Below are 13,022 nucleotides of genomic sequence, written 5' to 3' on the forward strand. Positions count from 1 at the left end.
TTCTCCACATCCTTGCCGACACTGTAGAATCTGCATTTTAACAAGATCCCCAGATGATCTGGATTCAATAAGCATTGGCCACAAGGAGCTTGTGCTCTCTCCAGGGGAAAAAAAGAGATATATTCGTGATATAATTAAATAACATTGGCAGGGTACATGGACAAAAATTGTCTTGGGAGCAATAACAATAACTACTATTTACTCTGCACTTACTATGTCCTATGCCCTATTAAATCTTTCATAGGTATTACCCCCTTAATCCTAACAGAATTAAATATCATTGCTTATCTTATTTTAACAGATGAGGAAATCAAAGCTCAGAAACATTAAGCCCCTTACTCAGTCACACAGCCAGGGAGCAGCTGTGGTGGTAGACATCTACTGTTTTTATTCACCCACATGATTTCCACCTTTTTTGGTACCAGCTGCCCCTGGACAGGCCTGCCTCTCCCCACCTCTACCTCCAACCTGGCTCCATACCTGGTCAATTAGCTCATTTTATTTCTCTGGTTAAAGAGACTGGTTCTGACAACGCACCTGACTTAATTCAGTCTGATATTCATCAGCTCTGGATTTTTTTTCTGGAGTTCTGGTGAAAAAGGGCTCTCTTCCTAATGGGGAAACCAGATAGATAGATGTAGGCCTGTGGAGCTGCTGGAGATAAATTGCCCCATTTGGGGGCCTGGAAATGAATCCAGATGTGAAAAGAGGCAGATCTCTGGTGACATTGTTTAAGCGGCCTGGACCAGCCACACCTGAAGTCAATCATCCTTGAATTTTTTTTCTTTTTTTTTAAGTTATGGAAGCCAATACATTACTTGGGGAAGGTGGCGCTAAGTGTGGTTTGAGTTGAGTTTCTAGAGTACTGATTCATCCAGTGACAAAGGCAGCCCTCAAAACCAGCCCTGCTTTATTCAAAGGCTATTTCCTTAACAGGCACCCCCCACTCTACCCTATAAAGGAGGCTGAAACCCAAAGGTCATGAAAATTTACTTGGTCCATGAGGAGTCCACAGTGGTGTGGGAGGGAGAGAATTAAAGCAAACAAGACAGACAGCCAAGCCCTTCACCCTAATTTCTTATCCTTCTCTGCACTATACTCCCTTCGGCTGGGCCATGGGCAAGGCAGGCCCTCTGCCTGGGTTTCTGTATAGGACCTGTCCAGAACAGCCTGTGCTGTGCATGTGCGCAATGATTGTGAGCTAAGTATTGCCGCATAAATGTTTGATTGACAACTCCAGGCTACCTGGATACTTCTGTGGCGGATATTCGGCAGGCTGAGCACATATATCTTTTTTTCAACAGCCTTAGACTCACATTGCTGCCATTTTTGCCCCTGATGCTCCCTTCTCCCATCTTGGGGAGACTTAAGAAGCTGTCTTCTCTGTGTGCATATGATTCTCCAGCCCTCACTCTCCTCCCTCAGCCCCCACCTCATTGCCCTTCTTTGCTCCAAGCAGAGTTACAGTTCCGGGAACAGCATCTAAGCTGCTTTTCACCCCTGCCCCAGACCAAGGTCCTTTACTCCTCGTTCTCTTGTTTGTGCTTGTCTGTTGCAGAATAACTTCAGTGGGAAAAATTCAATAATCCACAGTTCACTTCAGTTTTCCCTAGCTCAACTGCAAGGCTAGCTGAATTAAGCATTTTTAACAACAGATATTAACAAGCAAAAGACTCACTCATTGGGCCTGTGGATGATAAGAGACCATTTTTCCAGCCCCCACCATTGACTTCAGGGCTTCCAGCATACTTTCCCTCTGGATGGATATGACTTCTGGTAGGTGACATGTTTAGTGGCTCCCTTGAGCTTCTAACTGAGGAGAAAATGGCTTTGCCCTGATGGAGCAGAAGCCCTGATCTCTGGGAAATATGACTGGATGGCTGATTTGCCATTCAGTTGTTTGTATATGAATCAAACCCCTACCATTCCAGCTTCTGTTCCAAACTCTAAGGGTAAGGTAACACCAAGGACAGACTAGGTTCCTGTTCCAGGGAAGGAGAGACCGTATACAGGTAAATGAGTGTTCTGGGGAGATGTATTGAAGCTCAACTGGTAAGAGAGGAAACAGCTCAGTATCAGAGAGAGTTATCAGGGGTGGCCAGCTGAAACATGAAAGAGGAGATAGCCATGCAAAGCATGGGGATGGAAGAGTATTCCTTGCCTCCAAAAGATCAACATGTACAAAAGTTCTGACACAGGAGAGAGCTTGGCATATTATAGGAACTAACAATGGAATGAGCTACTCTGCAGTAGAGGGAAACAAGAGAAGATGATGTTGTAAGGGTCAATAGGGACCAGATCACGGAAGTCTGGCAAGCCACTATAAGAAGTCACAGTGCATTGTGAAGACAGTGGATGATTTCAAGCAGAGGATTCACGTGGTGTGGTTTGGTTTATGCTCGAGAAGCTCACTCAGGCTACTGATGGGAGAGAGAATTAAGAGGGAAAGAAGATTCATAGCACTGCTCCAAAAGCTAGTCACCACATAGTTTTCCTGTTGGCTAAGCCTTGAAGGTAGGATTTTGGGGATAGTTTTAAGCTGGAAACTCAAAAGACCCCAACTACCATCCAGAGAATCTTGCATTTCATAGGCTTCCAGTTGGAATGGGATCCTAGAGGTCATCTAGTTTCAATCCTGGGGGAACAGACTTGCTTCTACCCTCAGCCTGGACCCCAGCTTCTCATGACAGAGACAGGGACACATTTAGGCAATAGAAGAAAACAGCTGCCAACTTTACAGCCTCAAGGAGCACCACTGTCACTCAGATTGATGCAGGAGATTATTTAGGCCCACATGCTGGTGAACCTGCCAAGCAAGTTCCCACTTGGCCAGCATCCAAGAGCCCAGAGGAGAAGGAAGGAAAAGCACCAGATACTCAGATGCCACGTGAAGGATGAGCTGTAAGCCCGCACCCACAGCTCAATTGGTATTGCTAACATGCCCTCTCCCTTGGCATCTTCAGAATAAGTAAATAATCCATCTACCTGAAATGAACTCCTTCAAAAGGAGAGAAAGGGAGAGAGAGAGAGAATTTGGAATATTTCTGAGACCTAAATTGACCAACTTTGATCAAGATGAGTTAGTAAAATAGCAGGCTCTACATCAGCTGCATATTTGGAGCCACTCAGTCATTATAAAATCATCTGAACTTCTCAGCACAAGTACACATTGGGGAGTTTATTTTTGAGTCTCTCAGAATACAAAGGAGAGTCTATCCAATACCAGATCTGGGCAGAGCACACAGCTTCTTTTTAAATGAGGAGAATGAGATGCCCAGTTGCCTCTCCTTTGTTAGTAATTCCCTCTTCCCTCTTTGAAAGTTTCCCTGAAAGTAGGCAGTAATTTCTGATGATGGAAGAAAAGGCTCTTGGAGCCTCACCTGAGTAAGTAGGTTGCTGCTGGCTAGCAGAGCATTCTAGAGAACTCTTTGTTGGGCTGAACTCCCAGCTGGACACTGGGTCTGAGGAAGGAGGAGGATTTGCGGAATCCTTGATTTTCTTCAGAGGAAACCAACTGAGCCCACTCCACCTCCACGGTCTGCAGCAGAACCCAAAGCTGTGAGGGGATTTCAGAGGTCATCCTGCTTTCAGCTAGAACAAAAACCCAGAGACCATATGGCTAGCCACAAAGCAGGGTCTGCTGGGGAAATACCAGCTCCCTCATTGGCAAGGCATTGTGTGGCTACTGTCAACATCTTGCCACTCTTCTGGCACCATTGAAAAACCTTCTGGGCTTTATCACCATAATCAAGGGCTTCAACTCCACCCATTTCCAGAGACTTCATGGCTTGATCCTGGGTTAAACAACCAATCAATCAATACTGAATCATATCATTAGGTGTTGGAAGAAAGGGAGGGTATTCCTGCCCTTTAAGGAAAATAAAATATGACCCCTGCCCTCTAAGGTGCGTGTTGGGGCTGGGGCAGGGCAACAGCATCAAGGACAACTTGTGCCATAAGGTCAACTCCAGACAACAGGTACAATTCCATTCCATTCTAGAATAAACGAGGCTGTCTGGGTGATGGTGGAGATTTAGAGAGGAGCACCATGCCAAGCCTGCACTTCAGAATCACAGTCCAAGGAATCTCATTGCCAGAGTACTATAATTCCTCATCCATCCATCCATCCATTCAAGATACACTTTTCATGTCGACCCTATTCCAGGCACTGTGTTAGGCACTGAAGATGTAAATTAAGCCAATAACAAGGTAAATACCTTTGCAGAGCTCACAGTCTGGTGGATCAGGCAGATACACTCATGATGCAACCAGCAATCCCTCCCTTTGTCTGCCCACCCATTCTTGTGTTCACTCACCCATTCATTCAAGGAACATTTATAGAGCATCTACCAGCCCTGACACTGTGCCAGGCACTAGGTGCTCTGTGGGGAACAGCAGATGAGGGTTTATCCTTATGGAGCTCAGTGCCCAGCAGAGTTGTGGTCAGGGTGTCATCTGAATAGGAGAGTTCAGGTGGTCAGCAGAGAGTGAGGTCCTGATGCATGGGGGTCAGAGACAGCTGTGCATATGAGGTGGTTGGAGCTCAAGTGAAGCCTTAAAGGTCAGATTGGAGCCTGCTCGGGTTAGGCGGGGGTCAATCCCTTCAGTCGCTGGTCCCTCCCCTGCACCTCTTCCCTGACCTCTTCAGAGTTTAGCAAGATGAACAAAGACCTCCCTAGGCTCTGGGCTGTGACTACACAACCGGAAATCCTTTCTTTATAATCATGAAATTCTCCTTCTTGATTTCAGCTACACTGCGTCTCCTCACTACTGCCTGAAGTATGTTCCCAGTTAAAAGTGTTTTTCCAGTCAGAAGACCTAGCAACAACTTCAAACACCACCCATACATCTAATCTTGGCCTCTTCCTTGCTGTCCCTGCTTGCTGCCATTCCATGGTCAAAGTTGGGACTCCTTGGGGAGCAGGCTGAGCTCAGAATAAAATGGGAGAGGTGAGAGTAAGTACAGGTGCCTGGGAAGGTTTTTCTGCCTGCACAGGGTCTGAAAGCACTTCCATGTCAGCATTCCTGCCACTGAGGAGGAGATAGAGGACTGAAGGATCTGGGAAGTTCCCCTGAAGGGCAGTTTCACTGGTGGGGTCAATGTCCTGCGATCACACCAGGCACAGTTTGGTTTCATTCATGACACCATCACAGACACGTGTTCTGTGCCACGCACCATGGGAGGCCCAGAGCCAAGCAAGATGAACAGGATGCGGTACCCACCTTAGAGGGGCTCACCCTCTGAAGGGACACAGACATGGAAACAGGGCTCATCCCTAACGGGGAGAGCATTCTGACATAAAACCAGAGAATATTCATCCATAGTGGCCAATGCAAATATATGAGCAACAGGGATGGAAATGAAAGACACTTAGGGAATACAGGTGTCTGTTCTTGTTATTGACTAGAGGGGGTGGGGAGACAGGTGCGCAGGGAAAACAAAGGCTGTAGGATCCTAATTCTACCATTCACTTGCTCTGTGTCCTTCTTCCTATCTGGTTTTAGTTTTATTATTTATTTGATAAATACACAGATGTTCCCCTATATCCTGCTTCTGTGATAGGGTGATGCCCCAGGTGTCCACTGCTCCTTACTGTTGCTACCATTTATTCAGCACCTACTTATGGGTAGGGCTAGGGCAGCGCTGAGCATTTTCATACCTTTTAGCGCAGTCTTCTCAACCACCCTGTTGTGAAGGCATTACTATCCCCATTTGAAATATGAGCAAACTGAGGCTCAGAGAGTGTGGATGTATCTCCAATGAGGAGCTTTGTGCAAAGAGATCAAGAGACCTTTGTAATCGCCCCTGGGAAACCTTTTCCTCCGAATTAAATTGGCTCAAAGGGAGGTGTACCTGCGCTTTCCCTCCAGGCTTGACCTCCCAGTTCCAGGGCACTGCTGGCCTCCCGCAGAGTCAGAGTCGGTAATAGGTTTCAGTTTTGTTTGAAAGCCAGTGGGGGTGACAAGGACTGGACCAAGCGCACCCCTGGAGTTATATGGCTGGTTGCAGGGAGGCGAAAGGCTTAGACTCACCGACGCGTTTATCCGAAAAGATGTCTCGGAGCAAACCCTAGACATCTAGCCCACCCCTCTCACTTGGGAGTTGAGGGAAAAGTTCAGACAGGGAAGTGGCGGGCGGGGGGGTGGGGGGGGACAAGGGGAGCAGTCTTGGGTCGCACCTCAAGCCAGGGGCAGAGTAGCAGGCCGAGTCCGCAGCGCATGGTGTCTCATCCTCCACTTGGTCCGAAGGGGCCAAGGACCCCGCCTGAAACATCAGGACCCCGCCTGGGACCCGCGGGAGCGTCCCGCCCCTTCGCTCCGCGCCCATCCCCCCATCAAGGCACAATTAAAGAGTGGGGTGAGGTTCCCTCCCCAGCTGGGTAATTATGTTCTCTTTAGGAGCCGGTCCACCCGGGTTTGGAGCATTAGCGCTCCAGCACAGCTCCGGGGGGCGCGCTCCCAGCTCTGGGGACGGTGGAAGCCGTGGCGGGCGTGTGAGCGAGCTACGGGGACTGCGCAGGACCTAGCGGAGCCCGGGACGGCTCGAGACAGCACACGCGAGTGACCCCGGCTTCTCGCCAGCGATCCCGCGCTGGCCCGGAGGCTCCCACAGGCACCCGGCGCCGCCCGGAAAACCCGGGCCTGGAAGTCAGGTCTGGGCTCGTTGGGTCCTAGAAACCTCCTGAGTCCCCTCCTCCCCCCGCACCAAACCCCTAACACTGCTGCAGCCCGCAGGAAACTGGGGTTGGGGGCTGGGGGAGGGAGGTAAGAAAGACCACGCTGCAAAGAGGGAGGCCAGGAAGGGGTAATCACTCTGCTTCTCCGGGGTGAGGAAGGCTTCCAGGAGACGGGAGAGGAGTAAGTAACCAAGAAGACCTGGGCAGGGGAGGATTCTTTGAGACTTTTGAGAGGGAGGCTGAATGAGGGGGTGGGTGGTCCTTGAACCCCCACAGGCTCTATTCTGATCAGGTTTATATGAGATGAAAGCAGGAGGCACGGTCCAGATCTGAAAGGGCCTAGAAGGTTCTAAGCATTAAAAGGAACCACGGTGAGGTGGAGGTTTTAGGATGGGCCCCCTCCCTAGCCTCTGGTTGGGGCAGGGATGTAGTCTCCACTGAGCCGCTGGCCTTTTTTCCTCTATCCCTCTCAGTCCCCAACACACCAGTTAGGAGTACCTGGTTCCCTCTCAGCTGGAGCACAATTTTCAGATGAAGCTTGACTCACCTGCCTCTGGCACAGGTAATGATCACCCCCACCTCTATCCCAGAGGTGAGGGAGGTGGCCCAATTGACAAGTGCCCTGCCCCAGTGAGGCCTCTAACTCCAACTCTAGGTCCCTGGGGAGAGCTGTCCACATCTCCACCCAGACTGATGGGAGGCTCAGGCCTGAAGATAAGGGCAGTTTAGGGGAGGGTGGAGAACACATTTCCCCTGGGGCTTCTGGGGCAGGACTGCCTGCTTAGCACTTCTGAGAGCTTGCTGGAGTGGGTACCACTAACCCCTGGAACCCACTGCAGAGCAGGAAGCAGGCCCAGGCCCAGATATCTCCCTTGCCAACCAGTGCCAAACAAGGCCTGCTGGGAGAGCGAGGAGGGGCCAGTGAACCTTGGAAAAGCAGCTACAGAAAGGCTTCCCAGAGGAGGCAGGTTCTTACTTGAACTGCTTAGATCCCCAGAAAGACAGGATTTTGAAAAGTAGAGGAGAGAAAGGGTGCTTCCAATTGAAGCAAAGAAACAGCAGGTGCAGAGGCATGAAGACAGGAGTGGGAGATGGGCTCAACAAATGGCAGAGGGAAGGGATCAGCAGTGGCTGGAGCCAGTCTGAGAAGGGTCTCTAATGCCAAAATCAGACCTTTGGGAAGACAGGGGCCCTCCCTCAGCTAGAACCAGGACAGAATCAAGGGATAACTTCCCCTCTCTGTCCCTCTTGGGGCCCACTTTCTCCCTTCTGGTTCACCTTCCGGGCTTCAGAGCTGGGGCTCCAGGTGAGCCTGAGTTCCTGGATAGACAGGCTTCCTCTTTGCCTCCACCCCAGCCTCAGGCCTAGCATTCAGGAGACTGCCCCCAGGAACCAGATCAGTTGCAGGTAACAGCCAGGACTCATTAAACCCAGGCCAAAGAACTGCAAGCTCATGTTCAAGTAACAGAGGATGGCTGGAATCTCAGAGCAGGAGGGACTCTTGAAGATTTTTTAATTCCTCTTTGTCTTTATAAGTTGGGCAAACTGAGGCCAGAGGAGGACTTGCCAAAGTCACCCACTGGAGCACAGCCTGGTGGTCCCAAAGCCTGGACAGACACGCTGGTGGTACCCTCCCGAGGAAGAGGGGTGACCAACCACCCACAGCAAGCAAGCTGACGGCGTGTTAGGGGCTCTGCTTCCTTGGGTCGTGACTACCCAACCAGCAGGGCCCATGAGCCCTCATCCTAGGCGGAGAGGAGAGTACCTGGTGCACCGTGGGTGCATGCCTGGCGGACTGGCTGTTCAGGAACAGAGCGGTTGGATGGAGCTAGTTCCGCCGAAGACTCCAGTTCTCCGTGATCTCTCCCTCCCAACCGGAAGAATGCGGAGAAAGCATTTTTTAAAGTGTCCCTTTTTAAAAAGAATAGCTTTTCTTTTTAAATCTCTCTAGGGTTCAGGATTGCACCTCATCCCCACTTCCCTGGGAACTGACTACGGGGAGAGAATTGTGGGATAGATAGAGAAAAGCACTCCTCACTCCTGAAGTCCCTAGCTATCCCCCTGGGGACCCCGGGCCGCTGGGGCTTCGGAGAGCGGGGTTAGGGCTGCGGGCCCCCTGGATTGAGCGCGGAGGTGGAACCGGTCCGCGTTTCAAGGAAGGCCGCGTGCTCGGTGAATTTCAATCAGACGAGCCGCAGGAATTACGAGAAACATTGCTTATTGTGCTATTATTACCCCCCTTCTCTCCACCCCCCAGAAGCCAATTAAATTCACCCCTGAATCTCGGCTAAGAAAAAACTTCTAAAAGGATCAAAGCCAGAGGTGCTTATCCAGGCCCAGACTCTTGCCCCAGGCCCTTGGCTGCCACCCGCTTCCTGGCGCCCGACCTCCCCGCTGCTGAAGCGACTGGGTCATACTTCCAGACTTAAAACGAAGTCGTTTATTTCAATTTTGCTTTCACATTATGTTCCGATACAATCAAAACTCCTGGACGAACCTCTTAAATGAAAGTCCTGCATTGAGCGCAATTACAGGTCCTGGGCGCCCGGGTAATACGGCGGGCGGACTCGGGATTCAGAGGCGGTGCTATAAAACATTCGCTGCTTCGGGAACCGTGGGGCGGACAGTGGGGAAATCCAGGGGCAGAGGCGTGGGAGTCGTGCCGGCTCCTCCAATTGGGATTCTTCCTGATGCATTTGGACTTTGGAAAATCCAAACTTCGCTTCCAGGCCGGTAGTGGAGCCGGGCCTAACAAGATTTCGGCCAAAGCAGGGAGCACAGGCGAACGCGGGGCTGGCTCTAGGCCTGGCGCAAAAAGGAGCGCAGGCCGGCTTCGCAAGGATGCGCTCGAGCCCCGGCCTTTCCCGGGTTGCGTTTTCACCAAGTCGACTTCCCGCGCCTCTGAGCCTCGCCCTTCCACAGCCCGCCCCCAAACCTCGCAGCTGGGAAAGATGCGGAGTTTAGAAAGCTGTTCCAGAAAAATAAAAGTCCCACTTCAACCTTATTGGGTTAAAGCAAAATTAAATCTTGGCTATTCACACGTATGTTACAGAGGATGGGGAAGCGTCCGGAAGAACCTCCTGGCATTTAGTGGAGCCACAGAACACGAGGGCATTGACAAGCACCAAGACATCAAGCAGCCTTAGATTTCACGATCACTCCGAATAGGACATAGAAATACGGAAATACAGCCAGTTTCCACTGGGAAGAGTTCTTTGAATACAAATGATATATATTTATATATATTTTTGAACCAGTCACCCCTAAGGTGAGTCCTTTCTCTGCTAACAAGCAGCGGAGGACACAAAGTATCTTCAGCTAATTAAATCTTGAGCGGTGTTTTAAGAGCAATACTTGCCAAATTAAAACTACCTCCCCCATTCAAAACAAAACAAAACAAAAACCTTATCCCCTCTCCAAACTAAAAAGAGGGGAGGGGCATATTAGATTTCAGCAGGTGGAAAGATTCAGAGGGGTCTGAGGAGGAACATATTTCACATTATACAGTGAAATACAAAGTTTCTTTTGTATAAATTGTAGAGAATAGGAACATGGGGGTAGAAACAATGACAAGGCAGTCTTTCTTGATTACTTCAACCGGAATGGGGGAGACGAGTTTATTTTTGGAAATGGGAGTGCGCAGAGCTAAGCGGAATTTACTTCTCCTAATGAGGAAACGGACAGAGTAGTCCGACCACCCGCGCGCACCTTTTACCCGGATACAGCTGGGGAACACGTAGGAAGTTTCAAGTCGTGCCGCTTTCTCGTCCTCTAAATTTCAGCCTCTTTCTCATTCCCCCTCCTGCCTTCCTCCTGCCTTCGCCCTCTCCCTGCCTCCATTCCGGTGGCGATGAGCCAGTCAGAGGGGAAACACCAGGAATCCGGAGAAGGTCGAGTACTTCCAGCCCCCCATCAAGTTCCCCCGCTCCAGCTTGAGGTATGCTCGGTCGCCTTTCTCCATCTGGATTAGAACTCCATTGCTGGCGGCCTCCCGGGTCACGTCCTGGTCACCAGCAAAGGCTGAAATCACCGGCCACCCGTTTAACATGAGGCTCACCTGGGAAAGAGAAAGGCCTGCTTCAGAGGAGCAACCTAGGCGGGTACCTAAGCGGCGGTAAAGACGCGAACCTTTGCCACCTGGCTAGCAGCCATAAAGGCCTGGGAACATGGTGGAAAGGGGTGGGGGTAGAAAAAGGAGCTTTGCCGCTTACTGCTGAGGGTCCAATGGGGCGAAAGACAGCCAAACTGGGTAACAGGAAGGGCCTGCCCCCCAAAAGAGAGTCACTTTCATTCCTTGAGCGCGCCAAGCAAGTCCCGACTGCGCTCTTTTATCCAGTTTAATGAACCCGTAGACAGTTCAGGTGCCCTGATACTTTTACCCCCCCCCCCCCCCCCCCCCCGTCAAAGAGAAACTCAGGCAACTGGAGTTTCCGGAGAACAAACAAAACAAACAAAAACCCTGGTTCCTCCTGGTCCTAGCTGCCTGGAACTGTGGAGACGGAGTGGAGAAGCTGGGCGAAGGTTCTGGCTTATGAGAAATTTCACCAGCGCTGCACTCTGTGCTTCATCCCCAAACCCGGCTCAATTCCTATCCCAGATCCAGCCGTGCCACCACTGCCTGCTTTTGCCCTTGCCGTGGCATCAGCAGCCAAAGGCCCAACGCCCTCTCCCCAGCCGTGCATCCTGCCTTCTGTATCTGCCCAAAGGAAAGCTGGACACCTTCGGGAACCTGGAAAGCCGCTGAGTGCCGGCTGGAGCGCGGCTGGAGCCCAGAGGGAGTAGCACTACACCCCCTCCCTTCTTTCTCCACCCTTCAACCGCCTGGGCTCAGGCGCTGGTGGTTCAAAAACCCAGAGTCGGTCCCCAGAGGGATGCCAGGAGCCCCCCTGAGCTTGGTGCTGAAGGCACCCGCACAGGAGTCCAGGCTTCCCAGCTGGGACAGGGGATGGGGACATTGTCTGTGGTGCTGAAGGCGAGGGTCGCAGAAATCTGCTGGGAAGAGGGAACTGTCTCTGATGCTAACCAGCAACCGCTATGGGAAATCCCTGCAGTCCCGTCGAAAAGGGGGAGAACCTCTTTGGAGGGGCCCAGAAGGTGAAGGCAGGAAACTCTGTGTGGGAAGGGGACTAGGTTCCAAGAGCCAGCGAAAGCAGCAAGAAACAGTTGAAGCCACAGAACTGTGAGGCCCTGCTACTCGTCCAACCAAGCAACCCCAGGTACATGCAGCTGCCCCTTCTATCGCCCACCCCAATACGGCCCGCTCACTCCTGCGGCTAATAGCCCCCTACGGAGCCGGGGCCCGACCCTGAGGCGGTGGCTGACCTGAATGGTCTGTCTGTTGTAGACTTTAACCACGTGGAAGTTAAAACTGTAGATCCCTTTGCGCGGGGCGATGAAAGTGCTGCGTTCTGAATCAAAGTTGTTCCCGATGTTCACTAGTACCTATAAAGAGACAGGAACGAAGGGAGTAGGCAAGAGTCAGTCCCGAACTCCTGTCCCCGAGCCTCTGCAGAGCCGTGGAGTGGATCGAATATCAACCTTCCACCTCTCCCCCGCCCCGCAAACCAATCTGCATGGAGCACTCACCTGGTCAAAGTAGATGATCATAGTGCGATTACTCATCTCGGACGGCTCGTGGTTGGTGCTTCTGATGGCAGAGAAAGCCACCTTGGCGCTGCCAGAGCGTACAGAGATGCCCAGAGCTGTGCCCGTGGGATCGGACGTGGGGTTGGAGTCGCACACCACCAGGCACTTGCCTTCCAGCACGATGGGCTCCGTCTCATTCTGCCCGCGGACCGGGCCCGCCAGCCACGCCGCCCCCAGCAGCAGCAGCTCCACGACGCCCAGCATCGCGACGCCGGCGCCCACCCCGCCCCCCACCCCGGGGGCTGCTTGCGCCAGCCGCCCCCCCCGCCCCAGCCCCACTCCGAAGCCCCCTCCTCAGCTCCGTTCGAAGCTTCGCAGACGCCGCTCCGGACACTACTGCTCTTCCTCGCACTCCCAGGCAAGCGTGCCCCCCGCGCGTTGCTCCCGGAGCCCCGCCCGGACCTCAGGGGTGCCGCGGCTGCCCAGCCGTACTTGGATGCATAGCCGCTGCCGCTCGGTCCCCGCTGCTTCCGCCGCCTCCAGCTCGCACCCGCCGCTGCCGCCGCCGCCGCCGCTCTGAATTATTGATGCAGCCGGCGCTGCAGCCGGAGCCGGCGGAGAGCGCGCGCCGGGCACAAAGGCGCGGACCGCCGCCTGGCCCCGCCCCCGCTGCCTCCTAGCCCGCCTCCCTCCACAGCTCCGCCCCCGCACCGGCCTAGGCTCCGCCCCCCAACCAATCCTAACGCGCCGCGCTCCCCG

At 52.5% G+C, this 13,022-nt stretch overlaps 1 protein-coding gene across 1 annotated transcript; it reads right to left on the minus strand.

Moving 5' to 3' along the window:
* Positions 1–9,103: 9,103 nt before the first annotated feature.
* Positions 9,104–12,605, minus strand: CBLN1 (cerebellin 1 precursor). The gene is made up of 3 exons (XM_032424323.1): positions 12,264–12,605; positions 12,000–12,119; positions 9,104–10,734 (listed from the first exon to the last, which is right to left on the minus strand). The coding sequence occupies exons 1-3, from the start codon at positions 12,525–12,527 to the stop codon at positions 10,537–10,539; spliced, it is 582 nt and encodes a 193-aa protein (XP_032280214.1). The 5' UTR covers positions 12,528–12,605; the 3' UTR covers positions 9,104–10,536.
* Between the last annotated feature and the right edge of the window lie 417 nt (positions 12,606–13,022).

Source organism: Phoca vitulina, unplaced genomic scaffold (assembly GCF_004348235.1).
Source record: "Phoca vitulina isolate PV1807 unplaced genomic scaffold, GSC_HSeal_1.0 scaffold30, whole genome shotgun sequence".
NCBI classification, from domain to species: domain Eukaryota; kingdom Metazoa; phylum Chordata; class Mammalia; order Carnivora; family Phocidae; genus Phoca; species Phoca vitulina.